Below are 17,454 nucleotides of genomic sequence, written 5' to 3'. Positions count from 1 at the left end.
AGCTTTCCTTTGTAGCCGTTTGGCTGCGCTTGGGTGGATGTCAATGAGTAATTAATTAGTCTCTTATTATTACGTATTGTTGTAATGCGAACTCTATACCCTCTTGGCGTGTTCTGTTTTGAAGCGACAGCTTCGCTCTGGTGGGTGAAGCCGGGTAACGCCGTGCGTGCAACTTCATGAGCATGACTGGCAGGTAACGCCGAGAACAAGCCAGGCGGCAGGTTGGCCACCTAGGTCACATGGCCGTGCAGGGCCATCACAACCTGCCCATCGAATAGTGAGCAAGCTGCCCGCCGTGGTAGGTGACCATTAAGTTAATAATTGGTCGCTCGGGAAGAGCGACATGGGCCGCACAAAGCATACCGCAATAAGAGCCTGCCATCTGAGGGCCACTGTATCCCCGCACTGTATCACTGTATCCTGTATGCGGGGATAGAGTGGCGGCAACTGACAAAGGACAGGGTTAATTGGAGAGACATGGGAGAGGCCTTTGCCCTGCAGTGGGCGTAGTCAGGCTGACGATGATGATGATGATCTGAGGGCAGTGGCGCATCGCTTAACCGCGGCACCACTGCGCTAGGAACAGTATGAGGACTGTCAGAAATCTATGAAAGCTTAAAATAGAGAATGACCTTCTGCATATATGGGAATTACCCCAATACGCTATTGCTGTATGTCCAGAAGGTGGAGCTTAAGTGTTCTCTCTTTTATTGCGCTAGCAATACTACTGTAGGTTTCGCCTCATCGCGTAGCCCCGGTCGGTAGGGATGGATGACCTTGAACTGCGTTGCTTCAGCCGCGCTCCGCCAGACGGCAGCGCCATCAGCGCGACGCTCGGCAGCGGCGCCGAGCAGTTTGCTCTGTCTACGACAGATGGCAACCCTAGGAGGTCCGCCATAAGGTCCCTCTATAATTTTAAGGTAGGGACATCTGACGCGCGCGCCACCTAGAAGATTCCTGTGTAGCAGACGACGCCCATGTTTCTACTGAGGCTACCGCGGCATTCATGAGGTGAAAACATATCTGCACATGCGAAGAAATAAAACTACCGGTGTCTGACTGTGGTAAAAAACGAAAGAAGACCCCCACTGCGAAAACCAGTCCTCTTCTTTTAAATGAGCGCTGAGAAAAATTCACTCAAGAGAGCACAATGAGTGCTTGATCGCCTCGATTCCGCATGTTTGCATCTCGTTGATTTGTTCTCATGTTAAATTAGTTTTTGACCTTAAATTAGCAGTATATAATCAAAAATAAGAGTGAGGTGTTGACCTGGCAGTGTTTTGTAAAGTAGTCGATGCATTCGACGATAGACAACACAAAGTCGGAGCCGAAGACAACGCGCGACGCGTTTCGCATGCCGTTTCGTGTCTATCCGCGCAAGCCTTGGTGATCGCGTGCTCACAGTTCTGTTTGCCCTGTGGTTTCTTTTACTTGTAAGTGTGCGATATACATATACCGGTCACCTTGTTGCAAGATTGCGAGTAAAAAAAAATCCTGACGGTCGCTCGGATCGAAAAGCTACGACATAACGTCGCTGAAACCTGCGACCCTTACGGAAAGTAATCGTCCTGTGTGCGGAAACGTGTGCGCCGTCTTCTTGCCGCTGTATGTCTGTCGTGCAACGATTACTCGACGAGTGTCGTGTTTGTGGTTCAGTGCTACGAGTCAGTGCAACTGTCTTGACATTCAAAAGCTGTGGTATGGATCGCGTCATCGCAGCTCCTCGATCATGTTCGTGCTTCAAGAGTGATCTTTTCTCGCGGCACACCACATTGAGCGTTGTAGCTATCTTTGTTGTGGCCTTTTGTCAGGGCGTGTGTTAACGCGGTTGACTGTTCTCGTGAACCGTTTAACGTCCCCAGGTAGAGTTGAATCATCGCGCGGTTTGCCGTATATGCTTTGCTGTATATATGTATATGCTGTATATGCCAACGGTTCCAGGTCTTTCCGTACAATTCTGCGCAGCCACACTTTTCTTCTGGTTAGATTCTCTTTGCCAAGCGGAATGCAAAATAACTTCTTGCCATCTTCCGAGCAATTTCGGCACCCAACCGCACAGCAACAAGGCATTTCTGCCCCTGCGGAACAAAACTACCGCAGCAACGTTCACAGCAGAACAGGCGAACGCGCGCTCTTCGCCTGGCCAGCGCTGGCCTGGCGCACTCACGCGCAGGAGCTTTCATGGCGCCGAGGGGCGGAGCAAGGTCACATGTCGTCGATCGTCCAATCGCTGGCGTCGGCGGCTGGATAAAAGCGTTTCCTTACTTTAAAATTATTGAGGAGCTTTAGTCCGCCACTTCTACATTTGAAATAAATATATAAATAATAAATGGGAAGAAAGTGTGAGCTAGTCCTCACAGAATAATCTGGTTTTCCCACTGATTTTACTCCGCAGAGTGAAGCTACTGGTGTTGATCACGCACAACGTGAAGGATATGGGCAAGACCTCGTGCATCTCTGAGCCGGTCAGCTCGTGGTCGTCCAGCGTCTACAAGAACGCCACGGGGCCAGCGCTGGTGAGTTAGGCGCCCATGCATTGCGTAATTGATCAGCTTACCGCAGAAGAAGCACAGAGAATTTGTTTGCTTTTCTTGCTCGCATACCTAATCTTAAAATCTTTTCGTAATGCGGCAGATTTGACAATGCAATTCTGAACTGTCGTTGCAGCTAGGAATAACAACGCTTACTACAAAGGCTACAACCATCATGATGCGTCACTATGCTTTTTGAAAGAAAGAATGAAGACGGTAGATGAGTACATATGCGGGATATCACGCATTCGGTAGACTGAAATGAACCAGCAATTGCTTGGAAGCCTGCGGGTTATATGTCGGCTAGGTACACTTGAACTCAGTGAACGCTTAACTTTTTTTCTCATTTTCTTCGGAATCAAAAAAACAAAACGAAGCTCACCAGAACGGCCTCTATAAAATACTCAGCTTTATTGTCTCGAAAGATAAAGAACTGTTGCCAGTTGTCTTAAGCTATGGACTTGAAGATAAACACGAGTGCCTACAAGTAGTTGTGAAGAAATCCGGTTTTAAAGTTATGCCGAAGATTGGAAAGTACACAGTTTTCTTAGCAAGCGAACACTCTCTGTGGAGGCCTGTGGTTCGTCCGGCCCTCTACACATGGGAAAATTGTTTGAGTCTCGGCTCGACCATTTTTTGTTTCAGCGCCATTGCTTTCTCTCCCACAGAGGCACTACGCAATGGTGGTGGAATGATGTCACGACAATGTATGAGGAATTGTGTATTCAAGTCATCACTGTTGTACACTGCGATAGTTGTGGGATATTTGAATCATCTAGGTGATGTGCTTGTGACGTCACAGTGTTATTAACCAATAGAAATTTGGTTTCCAAACCACCGATGCTGCTTCCGAATGTGCGCTCTAACGCAATCGTTTTGAAACGACAAAAACCCAAATGTGCGCATTTTCTCTTCGGCGGCCACACGCAGGAGCACGTGTTCGACTTCCTCGTGTCCGCACTGAGGGATGAGCAGGAAGTCGACGTGGTGCTGTCCTCGACCCTGGTGTTCGTGGCTTACCAAATGAATGAGCCGGTAGTAAAGCCGGTGAAGTTCAGCGAACGCTGCGTTCGCAACTACCTGCAGTCCATGGAGGCGTACTGCCTCCAGCAGCTGCCCAATGAAGAAGAGCACGCCGACAGCATGACCGCGGTCGCTTTCAAAGGCGACACGCTATACAGCTTCGAGACGGCCGAGACCATCGAAAAAAAAGTAAGCGACAAGAGCCACAGTTTGCAAGCCGGCAGAGAGCAGTTTGATTAAAATGCATTCATCGGTGCCTTGGACGGCCGACCCTCAGATTCAATCTGGCTGATTATCACAATGAATGCAACATTCGGTTATAGCATATTTTCTTGTGGAATTTCTGTGGTTACGTGTAAGGTTGTCAGCTACGTGTATACTTTGGTGTAAAACGAATTGATTTAACCTAACCGCAATGTAGCCCCGCAGCCACAATTGGTTCCAACGTAGACAGCACTCATGGAGTTTCACTCTGTGTGCCATGAATTCCGTTTGGTGTGTTACGTTTTAGAGAGCACAGTTTTCTGAAATGCAATCGTCCTGATGTGGAAATGTTATCGACAAAAGAAACTGGATACACAGATCCTCGTCCATTTAACAATAAAGCAGTCCACTGATCGCTGGATGGCTGAAGTTCGCGACGCGACTAAAGGTGGGCGAAGAAAGTTCTTGAACAATATGAGCTGCCCGGCTAAAAAGAATAAAACAAAGCAGAAGCGGATTCAAGATGACGAGGGAAAACGTCTAGAGACAACGCTCTGAAACACATTACATCAGTTATTGGCTGAGCCATTTAGGAGCGATGACAGGGAAATCTCCTGGAATAAAGATGCTGCACAGGAACAGATAGAGTAAACAAGCTTAGCAATGACCAATCTTCATTTGAAAAAGGCAGAGGCAAACATAGCCTAATGCACCTCTGCCGGCACGGACAAAATTTCACTCAAGGTGATTGATAAACATTTTTGAAGAAGCAAAGAAACGTTCTTAAAAACACTGCAAACATTCATAACCAATAAGGAAATTCCGGGCAGATGACGACAGAGTGGAACGAATTTGATTTATAAAGGAAAACGAAATGGGGCGAAGATATCATTTGGACCCATTACGATGACATCTGTTATATGCAGGCTGGAAATTCCGGCGGTGAAATTAAGGTTGGAGACATGGGTAGAAAGTAATACGATACTCGCAGAACTTCAGAACGCGTTCAAATGCTGTAGGCGCTTAGATGATAGCCTGTTCATGATTGTCAAGATATTGTGGGCGGCTTGATGTTTGCTTGGCGCCGAAATTATAGTTAATCGGGCCAACCTGCCCACCACTGCACTCTCCGTAAGTTCGGAGGGGGAGGAGCGACAAACCTCTCCACCCCGCGTGCGAAAGATGAGGTTAGACTGCTGACCGGCGATAGGGGCCACGCCTGATTAGCGGTTAACCAGAGGCATGAGGCGTATAGGCAAATTTCTTCAGCAACCCCTTTACTTGGGTAAAAACAAGAACAAATGGTTACAAAACAAACCAAGCAATATTGCGAAAATACACAAGTGCGACGCAAATTACAAACACAGAATGAGAAAGCAACACAAACAACTATTAACAAGAAGAGGAAAACATCAGAGTGAGAGCTATACAGCAACGCTACACGATTAAAGCAATGTACAAAGAATAGGACGAGAACAGCGACAGAACAAAGGAAAAGAGCAGAGCGAGTGGTGAGAAACGGTGGATTAGCTGCGTAGTGGCAAGGTACGGTCGCAGGGAGCGTCGGGCTGCGGAAGCGCGCGGTGCAGATGGGGGGTTGCGGATACGGGCGAACTTGGGCCACGGGTCACGCGTCTTCCACGCGTCTTTCGGGGCCGCCGTCGCCGCGCTCTACGCGTCAGACACCCGCCTAGGCTCGCTTGCCGACCACTGCCCTGGCTGACCTCATACACGTCCGTGCGCACCGAAATCTGTAAGCCAACTAACTCGGTCGTGATTTTCCCGCCACCGCGTTCCCGTGACAAACAACAAAAAAACAAACAAAAGCAAACGAATCCTCTCGGCCCCGTGCACCAACGATTTACAGATGTTGAGAAGGGGGGAGAAGAAACACGGAGAAACTGAAGGGGACGTGAGGGAGAGCTACGGTCCTAACGAGAGGCCTTCGAGGGTCGGAAATAGGGGGTGGGGGCATTCAACCGGCCGCTTCCCGTCTGTACCTCGTGAAAGCACTCGCTTCCCGGCGATAATCCTGAGGAGGAGGAGGAGGAGGAGGAGGAAAACTTTTATTTCTATTTACAGTGAGAGGTCGATGGGGCGAGCCGGAAGGGCCCGCCCCTTACAAACACTAGGAGGGATCCCTAGTCCGGGATCCCTGTAGCTTCCGCAGCGGCCCGGGCTCTAGCTACCAATGCCTGTTGGGCATGGAGTTCGGAGCAGCCGCGCAGGGCAGCTTCCCAGTCCTCTCGAGTGGGGTGGAGGTGGGGTGGGTAGGCAGGATTGGAAGGGCATGCCCACACCATGTGGTAGGTGTCCGAAAACTCCTCCTCACAGTGTGGGCACGCGCCCGAGAAAGAAGAATTGAAGTGCTTAAGTACTGCCGGGCACAGTACAGTATTGGTATAGAGGCGGAGAAGCCAGCGCTCCTCCACCCTGGTGAGGCCTTTACAGGGAGGGGGATAGAGACCATGAAAATTTTGATAAAGAGAGGTGATCTCTTTAAAATGGATGGCCGGATTGAAATTGAATTCAGGATCAGGCTGCGGATGAGGCGACGCCCGGTGAGTAAGCGCGCGGGCGGCAGCGTCTGCTGCCTCGTTCCCCTCAAGACCCGCATGAGCCGGAGCCCACACGATGGTACGATGGGTCGGAAACCCTGTGTATTCGCATGCGTGGAGAATTTTGAAAGCACGGTCTGGAATATACCCTTGCTCAATATTGCGGCAGGCGCCCCTGGAGTCCGTAATAATGACTCGGGACTCTGGATCTGCGGCGGCCAGTGCAATGGCGATCTCTTCCGCAAATGTAATGTTTGGGGCACGGAAAGTAAGGCCCTGAACTGTAGTGTTTTGGTGGATGGCGGCCGCCGTGTACCAACCCCCATGGTGTGGGCCGGCCGCATCCACATAGAAGACACCTGGCTTATGGCCATATTGTTGAGAAATAGCCTCCGCCCGCGCGAGACGGCGACCATCATGGGTGTCTGCAGTCATGTTCTTCGGAAGGGGTCGCACCTGGAGTGCAAAGCGCCAGGCTTCAGGGATGCGGACCCGTTCTTCTGTATGTGTTGCGTAGGATATGTGTAAGCGGGTCAGAAGGCGGCTCCCCGCAGGTGTTTTGCTTAGGCGCAAGTATTGATTGTTAAGATGAGCTTCTCGTAACTCCCCAAAGGTGTTGGTCATCCCCAGACCGAGGAAACGCTTGTTGGACGTCGTTATGGGGAGGTCGAGCGCTCTCTTATAAATCTTGCGGAGAACTACTTCTAAGGCATTCTCATCGCATTTGCGTAGGTGGAGGTAGGGAGCCGAATATAAAATCCGGCTGGTCACGAATGCATTGGCTAGCCGCATGGCATCTTTGCATCGTAGTCCCCCCCTTTTATTGGACACCCGGCGGAGCATCCGACCCACCTGGTCCCCCACCTTACGTAGCTTGTTTAGGGTAGTGTCTATCTTGCGCCTATGATGAATGAAAAGCCCCAGTACCCGGATCTCCTCGTGTTCAGGTATCGGTCCGCTAAGTAGGGAAAGGGCAATTTTGGTTGTGCACTTTGAGTTGGGGCGTATGTGCACAAATTCAGATTTGCTCGGGGAGCATTCAAGACCACAGCGACGAGCGTATTCGTCCACAATAGCTGCCGCTTGTTGCAGGTTGGTCTCGATGTCTCCAACCGATTGTTGTGTTGCCCAGAGGGTGATGTCGTCCGCATACAGAGCGTGCTGCACACCGGCGACCTCTGCCAGCTGGGCAGGGAGCTTCATCATGGCCAGATTAAATAGTAATGGCGAGAGGACAGCTCCCTGTGGGGTCCCTCGTGTGCCAAGTTGATATGGGCCATATTCTGTGTCTTGCAGCCGGATATAGGATTGGCGATCTGTAAGGAATTCTTTGATATAATTGAAAGTATTGCGCCCACAGTCTGTTTGCGACAAGTGGGATAGGATGATCTCGTGGGTCACATTGTCGAAAGCCCCCCGCAGGTCAAGTGCGACGACTACTTTATCATTGCTGGGGTGCTCGACGGGGTCGAGAATCTCCTTGTGAAGTTGCAACAGGACATCTTGTGCGGATCGGTGTGGGCGGAAACCGTACATGGTGTCTGCGAAAATGTTTTGCTGTTCCAGGAAAGCCGACAATCTGTCGCGGACCATAGTCTCCATCAGCTTCCCCACACACGAAGTGAGGGAGATGGGCCGGAGGTTGTCGGTGTTAATGGCTTTACCTGGCTTGGGAATGAAAGTTACTAGTGCCGTTTTCCAATCTATGGGGAGTGCTGTGCCTCCAATCCAGATAGTGTTGAAGTAATCGAGGAGAGTTTCGTAGGCGGGATCTGGGAGGTTGGCAATAAGCTTTACCGTCACCTTGTCCCGGCCTGGTGCTGTACCTCGCTTCATTTTAGCCAGGGCCGCTTTTAGGTCATGGAGCTGGAACGGTTGATCCAAATCCGCGTTCTCGGAACCTGCATACGAGTACGCCTGACCACGGGGATCCTGGTGTATACTGAAATATTTGTCGCGGAGCGCATCGGCCAGTTTGGCCGTGTCTCCAGTGAAGTTATGTATAGCCCTTTGAAGCTGTTTTTGTGTCTCAGTACGGGTTTGAGCCGGATCAATAAGGGCGCGGAAGAGGCGCCACGTACTCCGACTCGACATTTGCCGAGCTGCAGTGTTGCATCGGTGCACCCAATTGGAGTCGGCGAGTTGGGCCGCGTATTGTGCCGCCTGTTGGGTGATATCCGCGATGCGAATTTTGAGTTTCCGATTGTGTTTTTGACGACGCCAGCGGCGGACTAGGCTGTGTCGTGCCTCCCAGAGGTGGAGGAGGTGGTTATCCACCGCCGGGCTCGCCTCTGAGAGTTGAACATTTTGCTCGACTGATTTCAAGTGGGATACTAGGTGTTGGGACCACGTTGAGTATCCTTGGTCCATTATTGATTGAGGATTGGTGTAGCTGCTCCTAAATTTGGTCCAGTCGGGTAGTTTTGCATTGGCCTGTGGTCTTGTGAGTGGTTTGGTATGGATTGTAGTGGTAATTATGCAGTGGTCGCTACCGAGGGATTCCTCGGTGTTCCTCCAATCTGCATAGCGAATATTTTTCGTAAAGGTGAGGTCCGGACACGTATCGCTTGTAACGGAGTTACCTATACGAGTGGGTTGCGCGGGGGCGGCACGGCCTTGACCCTCCAGTGTCGCGAACGGTCAACTGGCCCCGCGAGGGGTGCAAAATTACCTCCGCCGCGTCGCGACATGCCCGCATACAACCGGCGCCGTGGCCAGCCGTGGCCACCTCGGTTGGAAAAGAAAAAAGAAAAATAAGGCATGCGCGCACTTTGTGACAATGATTACCCAATGAGCATAAATAGCTAGGCTGAAAACTTCAGGGAGGCACTTTGTTGACCTAAAGTGCGGTGAGGCGGAAGCCTTAAGTGCAGTGTTGCTGCTTGCGTCACTGATATGTGTTAAAGATGTTAAGCTTCGCCTCTAAGAGTGGAGCGCAACAGCGTCTTGCAAGGCTGCCAGGGAGTCCACAGAACACCATCGCCCATTCGGTTCTACGCCTCGCTCGTCGGTAAATTAGTTTTTGAGGTCAGGAAATGTACCTCTCTCGCAAATCTCGGTGGACACCTGAACCTCGCTGTAAGGGAAGGGAGGAAGACGGAGTGAACGAAGACGCTGTATTTAGCTAGACGCGCCTTTGTGCATTCCAAACCATCCAGCTGGCATGCGGAGTGGTTAGCATGCTCGTCTCGCACTCCAGATAGCGTGGTTCGATTCCCCAACTCGACCAATTTCCTACGCGGTTTTATTTATTTATGTGGTCAGACTAGAAAGGTTAATTGGACTAACTGGTCCAGAGGAATGGCCTGAAGGGCGAGTTGGTGCTCGATGAAATGAACGGCGGCGCAACAAGGACACTAACAAGAAAGGAGACACCACATGCGCACAGGCTAATTGGTCTTTACCATTGTACTAATGCCATCCATCATGTCCTGTCACTCACCTGTCAAGTGATTTCAAGTGATGGAACTCTCTAGAATGTTCGACACAATGTCTATGAAATGTGTAGAAACGTCTAACTATTAACGATGGTTAATGATAGTTAAGCGTGACTTGCACACTTCGTGATACTATTTAATGTATGGTTAGTGACAGTTAACGTGACCTTAACTGGTACAGTGATTAATTAGTTTTCAGGTACAGGCTCAGTGCACAGTCCCACGTGCCACTTCTTAACTACGACTAATTCCCAAACAGTCATTTAGTCATTAAGTACAATGATAAAATCATGAAATCCCTCTATATCATGTACCGATGTCTTTCGATTGCACCCGATTAAGTATCGATTGGCTATTCATTGGGATATGCCCACATAAGGCATGCGTCCGAAACGCGGACACATTTGCTAACACGTCTAGGTCACGACAGTATGAGGCATTAAAGGCTTTCGCTTTAAAAACAGACGTCTGTATTAAGGCGAAAGCCTTTAATGTGTCATCGTTGTCGACAGAAGGCTGTCAGCAGAAGCTTGTCAGTAGAGGTGTCACGCTTTTGACGGGTGTCCACCGAGATATGTGATCAGGTACTGTGCGATTTCCTTTCCTCAAAAATTTTCATTTTCTTCCTTATGGCCCGTCTTTCTTTTTCTTCTTTCAATCCCACTTCCTCCCTTCGTCTACAAACGGATGACGTGTGTGTGAGACATATGTGAGACAGTTGCTGCGTGACTTCCTTTCCTCAAATACAATCCTCATTTTCATCATTACGGCCCCTCTTTCTCTTTCTACTTTCACTCCCATTTTTTCCGTTCCTGTACGGTGCGGTTCCGGTGTTTACCGAGATCACAAACAATCACTGTGCCATTTCCTTTCCTCAAAAAGGATAGGATAGGATAGGAAAACTTTGAATGTCCAACAGAAAGAGGGTAGCCAGAGGGCTACCCGCCTAGACGATGGCGGAAAGGTCTTGACTCTCGGCGGCGGCTTCGGCCAGTCGGACGAGTTGTAACTGAGTCGCCGGGTCGGAGCTCAGTAGCAAGGTCTCCCATTCATCTTTTGTGCTTATACCTCGTCCCTCCCGGGGGGAATGAGGACGCTCCCATAGTATGTGGTCCAAGGTGGACCTAAGTTCGCAGTTTGCGCATTTGTCTGGTGGTGGTGTAAAACATTTATGGGAAATTAAGTTTTTTACAGAAAGGTGATTGGGGTAGGACCCTATCGGCCCTTTCCCCTTACAATACTGGGTGGAGCCCCTATTCCGGTGCCCCATTGGCAAGCAACGCCGCCCGCGTCCGTTGAACCAAAGCCTTTTGGCTCTTTAGGTCTTGACAGCCGAGCAGGGCCGCCTCCCAGTCCTCTCTGGTGGGGTTGGGGTTGGGGGGGATAGATGGGTTTGATTGACACGCCCAAACCATGTGGAAGGTGCCAGCCACCTCCCCACAGAACTGGCACGTACCATCAAAGGATGTATTGAAATGTTTAAGCACCGCCGGGCGCAGTACAGTGTTAGCAAGAATTTTGATCAGGAGGCGCTCTTCAGCGCGATCCAGACCCTTACAAGGGGCCGGGTAGCGCCGGTGCTCCTCCTTGTAGTAATTGGTGATTGGTTTGAATGTAAGGGCCAGATTGTCTGATTGGGAGTACCCTTCCAAGGACAGGGAGATAGCCCGGGGATAGAGTGCGCGGGCGGCCTGATCGGCCTGTTCGTTTCCCTGGAGTCCCTGGTGACCGGGGTCCCAAATCAGGTTGCGTGGAGTTGGATCTTCTCATCGACAGCTATATTCCAGTATGCGCCAGGCAAGCGGGGGAGCCCAGCCCAACTCGTAGTTCCGACAGTTGCCCTGGGTACATAAGACTCCAAAGGGCCGGGCTTGGAAAGGTGTATGTTTGTAATCGGCGCCAGTTAATGGCTTGGTATCTGGATAAGGAGGAAGTCTAGCTCGTTGCAAACGGTAGTGCTGTGTAAAAAGCGTTGTGTTCAAAGGGCAAGGCATCGCGCCGAACGGGTGGTGGCGTTCCGTGGACTCCCTGGCAGCGCTACAGCACTCTGTCGAGTTGCACTCCTAAAGGCGAAGCTTATGCGTCATTAATTAACAATTAATTAGTATTTAGCCATTAATAAATAAATGGTCATTAATTAGTAATTTGACATTACATCGTAATTAGTACTCAATTATGCGTGACGTCATCCAATGGTGACGTCACCAGTGCCACAGAGGCAGTCAGTGGTGCGGTAAAGGCTTTGGCCTCTACGCACTTTACACAAAGTGCCCCCTGAATTTTTTCAGCCTTCCTGGTTCCGAGCGGTGCGTGCGACAAATTAAACAGGGAACTCCTGTGGGCATAAAGAAAGATGAAGGATTAAGGCGCTGAAATAAAGCCTTGGATGGATGGAAAACTTTATTGAGCAAGTGAGTTTGGACCGTACAAGGTCTCAGGGCCACCGCACAGCCCTCACATTACGCGCATGTGTCCCGGCCACGTAGGGCCATGGCACTGGCACCCCGGTTCACACAGCGAAGTTGCGCGTCCGGGTCCTGCAACGCAAGGAGAGCCTCCCATTCCTCCCATGTACCGATGGCGGGCTGTCCCTGCGGGGGAGGATCGGCAGGGCAGCCGAAGAGGATGTGGTCTAGGGTGGCGTGCGGTTCTCCGCAGAGAGTGCACTCGGGGGAAACATGGCGGAAGTGGGATAGAAGCTGAGGGGTAGGAAGAGTTCGGGTCTGGAGTCGCCTCCAGAGGATTTGTTGGGAGTGGGATAGGCGGGGGTGGGGAGGGGGATAGAGTCGACGGGCAAGGCGTGCTGGTTGAGTTAGTTCTGAGAACGTGTGTGCCCGCTCCCTCGAGAAATCCCGGCTGGGGTCGCCATTTGCCCGGCAAATAAGTCCTCGGGCTATGTTATCGGCGGCCTCATTTCCGGGATTGCCAGAGTGAGCCGGCACCCACACGAGCTCAATACGCCTATCGGGATTTAGGGTGCACATTCTCAATATCTGCCACGCAGGGGGATGGACGCGTCCGCGGGCGAAGTTAAGAATGGCAGTTTTGGAATCGCTTAGTATATAAGCTGCATTGGTTTGGGCAATGGCTATTGCTATAGCTGCTTCCTCTGCTTCTTCCGGGGTACAAGGTGGGTCTATGAAATGGGTAAATGGGGAGGCTGCTGGATGATAAGCCACAGCTACTGAACGGTCTGTACCACACGCGGCGTCCACCCAGCGCACATAAAGTGGGCATAAAGGCAGGGAATTTTTAATGCCGAGAAAACATACCCGATTGTTCGGTAGGGAATTAATTAGAATGAAATCTAAGACCAATATAGGAAGAGGGGCCGATAGTCAAACGGGCAGAGGATGTGTGGAAGTTAGCGGGTAGAAGATGGCCGCATATGACGCAGGACACGGTAAGTGGATACGCAGGATGGAGGAATTTGCAGTGAACGTTGTTGGGTAGCTGATGACGACGATGATAAGGCAAGGTGAAGTACTGTGCAGTGGAGTGTTTCAAGTACTACATTTTAGCTGCATTGAGTGGTTATAACTTTACTGCGAACAATAGGGTGCGAATTTTAATGATGATTTATTTACTGATGTTACTGTACGTAGAGTTCTTTGGTTGCGCGCCCTGCAATCAAGCCCACGTCTAACATACCAACTTTTCCTACGTTTGCAGTTGCGACGATTTCTGCTTGACCTCGATAACAAGGTGTTCAGGAGAGTGGGCTGGGCTTTCTTCGATCTCGCCTTCGAGATCTACAATGAAGCGTCCTGCCCAGGGGAGAGCAACTCGTCCAAGAAATTCGCCAGAGTCGCAGCAGCCAAGCCTATTCAAGAGGGAAAGAGGAAACGAAAATTTTAATAATAAATTGTAGAGCAAGTGTAGTGCATTGAACTGTGCTCTCTGGATATGCATTGAAGCAGACCACCTTAACCGATTCGCATCTTTGTCAGCATGACGCTGACCGAGAATGCTGGGGGCTGCTGGTAAGAAATGCATTAGGAAATTATGTGCTTGTCATTAGTTGGTGCATGCTCGTTTTAAACCAGGAGGAAATTTTCATATTTTATTCCAACACCATTTTGTTAGGTCGTCCTTGATGAAAGATTATTAGGTCTGCTTCTTTCCACGCTTTTCATGTTGCATGTAGTCTCTATGTTAGTTATCATTCTTGGGAATCAGCGGCGACGTCTTACTGCCGGATTCACGGAGCTCCTGAAGAGATTGGCAAGCATCATATCATTGAAGCACGTTGCATCGCCGCCCTCTTTCTTTTGAGGTACCTGAAACAGGAAGCAGTGTTTCTTGATTACTGAAAGTGATATCCTAGGCTGTGGGTGTTTGAAATGTACCGCAATAAATACAATGCCTCTGTTTTTTTCAGAATGCAACAACTGTTTTGGCAGCCAGAAAGGGATCAAATTTTCATCTCTGAAAAGCACAGCCACCAAATTTCGACTTTGGTATTTGTTTTCCTCCTTTCTAAGGGGTCTACATTTCGTTTTAAAGCAAAACGTGATGCTAATATCCTTTCAGCGTCCTTCACTGCGTGCGCTGCATGTTTCCCTTTATTTATTTCCGCAATGTTTCCTTACCCAGGCCATTTGTTCTTTTGAGCCTTAAAACTGCGGTTAGTGGAACGGTGATTGACGCGCTAATAACATCGGTGAAATGGTAGGTCTGGTTTGTTAATTCGTAATGAGGAAGCTTGCATTATCCAACACTCTTCTGTTGGCCTGCACAGGAGGTTAGGCCAAGAAACGCCCAGTGAGCGGCGCGCTGACAGCATGCCATCGAGCGGCACGTCCATGAAACGTTTGGCCGCTAGGGGGCCGAGTAGTACAGACGCACCCCACATCGGCTCCGCACAAAGACAGCGGAATTCGCCAATCGCCAGCATCATCGGCCCAAATTTCACCATCCACTGATCTACGAATGTGAGTGCCGCACGCCATCAATTTTTGGCCCACCTAAGCCATTTTTCGGGCACCCACGGCCCTTTGTGACCTCTTCGCCTGAGCTAGGCCTCACTCCGCTGGGAGCTAGGCCTACTGCGTCGGACGCTTCCGCCACCAACACCATCATGGAGGTGCAGGTGTAGGGAGAGGTTCTTAACCCCCACGACTACGACCCAAGGGACTGGACGCACATTCTTAGTGTGCCTGCCCGCATCAAGGACGTCCTTTCACCATCCCGAAGCCAGGAGGCCGCAGCCTCTGCTACCGGTGCCCCCAAGTCTGCGCGCCTTGACAAGTCAGCGCACCTACAAGCAACGCGCACAGCTGCGCAGCGTTCGTGGCAGCAGCCGCCGCTTCCTGCTGCAGACTACAAGGTCGTGTTCAGATCACGAGGCGGGCTGCAGCTGGACCTGCTTCCACCCCGACAACTACGGGAAGCCATCCTTCAAGCGGCGTCCCAGCTACACGAACCAACGCATACCCAAATCAGGGTACACCCCGTAAACAATACGTGCACCGTAAGCACGCCCATAAAAGCTGACGCGCTTGCCCTGGTTAGCGTAACCAGCATCAAAAACCAAGGCAAGGACTTCGCCGTCGCAGCTTACATAGCCCCGCCGGATGGAGCGGTACGCGGAGTCATCTCCAATGCTTATTGGAATGAGACCCCGACAGAGCTCCTGCAAGACCTGATCACCGGCAACCCAGACGCCCTCATCGTGGACGCCCGCCGAATGGGCTCCATGCGTTCCATCCTAATCACTTTCCGAGCTGGACCTGTCCCACGCGCCGTCCTTTCTGGAGGAGCCCTCCACAGGTGCACACCCTATCGAGGGCATATAGACGCCTGCACTAACTGCCGCGTCCCTGGTCACCGGGAAGACGTGTGTGTCCAGCCAAGATCCCATAAGTGGCCCCGCTGTGGGCAGTCCCACCCAAAGGAAGATGTGCCCTCATGCACCCCCAGCTGCATTCTCTGCGGAGGCCCTCATATGACCGGCACCGGGAACTGCAAGGGACGGGGCCGCAAACTAGCGTCCCCGAAGAACGCTCTCTCTCCTCCGGGTACATCACGGCTTTCCCGCTGCGATGAACCAGGCACAGCCAGCAGACGCAGCTCGACGGCTTCCCGGTCGCCTTCTACAAGCCGGCAGAATGGCAGCAAGAACGCCACGCGTCTCACCTGGGCAGACCGTGTTTCCGGCAAAATCACCCGTCAACCCCCACCACCCCAGTCCTCCCAGGCAGACCCGAGAGACCAGGAACTCAAGGCCTTGCGTGACGAGGTAAGCCGCCTTTCCTCTCTCCTAAGCACCCCCGCCCCCTCCATGCCCCCTCAACCCGCACCCCCTGTCATTAATTCGAGCTCATCATCCACAGACACTTCGAGCACCCCTCCTGCAAAGAAACAGCGCACCACAGACGCCACACCCCCTCCCGTGCCCCCAGAAATAGACGCTAAATTAGCAGCACTCGAAGCAAAATTTGAGCATAAACTAAAGGAGCTAGACGCCCGCCTCGAGGCCAGATTCAATCACCTTGCCGCCGCCCTCACCGAAAAATTTGAGCAGCGCATGGACGCTATGCTTACCAAGATGACGGTGCTCGTGGAGCATAATCTTACCCATCGCTTCACCCAACTTCAAACCCCCTCCACTCCCCCCATCCTACCTCCACAAGCACAAAACACCTTCCCTGAGCCACACATACCAATTGACACCCGTCTTAATACCCTCCTCAATCCCCCCACCATCCAATATGGCGGGGGGAACACTAATTATCTCCCCATTATAACTTGGAACTGCCGCGGCTTCCGGGCAAAGCGCGCACCTCTGCAACTTCTCCTTCCCACCATCACACCCACGCCGCACATACTTCTTCTCCAGGAGACTGCACACCGAGCAACCCTCCCCAGCTACACATCTACACACTCGGATACCACTAACACACCCAGGGCGTCCACACTCATCCACCGCAGCCTCACCTACAAAACTCATCACATTACGTCTGAGACGCCCTGCGTGATCAGGGAAATTATACGTCACACACATTCACTTCCTTCTATATTTATAGCAAACATATACCACCCCCCGTCCCTGCCGATGGCCCCGCTAGAATCACTTCTGCGAAAGCTACACCATCTAGCAGGGAAACATCCCCTACTCATCGGTGGGGACTTCAACAGTCAGCATACTGACTGGGGATACACAACCACGACACATCGAGGTCGCAGGCTCTGGCTGCTCCTGCAGAACCTCCAACTCACTGTGCACAACACGTTTCAGACGCCTACGCGAATCGGCAACAGTGTCAGCATGGACACCAGTCCGGACCTGACGCTGAGCCGCTGTATCCGCGGCGCTACCTGGAACAGAACACAACATACACTGGGCAGTGATCATTACATTATACAAATCACTGTCCCATACAAACCACCCCGTCACGCAAATATGACACACGAACTCATTAACTGGGATGCCTTTCGCGCTGCACGCACCGCCCTCCCAGACACTCCCATCGCAGACATCGATGCATGGGTGCAATCACTCAAGCATGACGTTCACCACAAAACGCGACACATTGAAACTACAACCAAAACATCGACCCTTGACACACGCCTAGCCCACCTCTGGGAGGCTTATCACAGCATCCTGGAACGCTGGAAAGGCAACAAACACAACAGAACGCTTAAAAAGCGGCGGGCCGCGCTGCAGACACAAATCCAACAGCACTCTGAGGAGCTCTG

At 51.3% G+C, this 17,454-nt stretch overlaps 1 protein-coding gene across 1 annotated transcript in view; it reads left to right on the top strand.

The window, feature by feature from the left end:
- The window catches only part of LOC149337106 (uncharacterized), a 34,745-nt gene extending 21,134 nt beyond the window's left edge, over nt 1-13,611 (top strand). The window contains exons 4-6 of the mRNA XM_089554327.1: nt 2,396-2,516; nt 3,462-3,743; nt 13,426-13,611. Of these exons, the coding sequence (XP_089410453.1) occupies nt 2,396-2,516; nt 3,462-3,743; nt 13,426-13,611 (589 nt within the window). The remainder of the gene's footprint in view (nt 1-2,395; nt 2,517-3,461; nt 3,744-13,425) is intronic.
- The last annotated feature ends 3,843 nt before the right edge of the window (nt 13,612-17,454 follow it).

Source organism: Amblyomma mixtum, chromosome 7 (assembly GCF_055824585.1).
Source record: "Amblyomma mixtum isolate Tamu chromosome 7, ASM5582458v1, whole genome shotgun sequence".
NCBI lineage: Eukaryota > Metazoa > Arthropoda > Arachnida > Ixodida > Ixodidae > Amblyomma > Amblyomma mixtum.
Note: the sequence above shows the minus strand (reverse complement) of the source record. Positions and strands in the feature narration are given on the sequence as shown.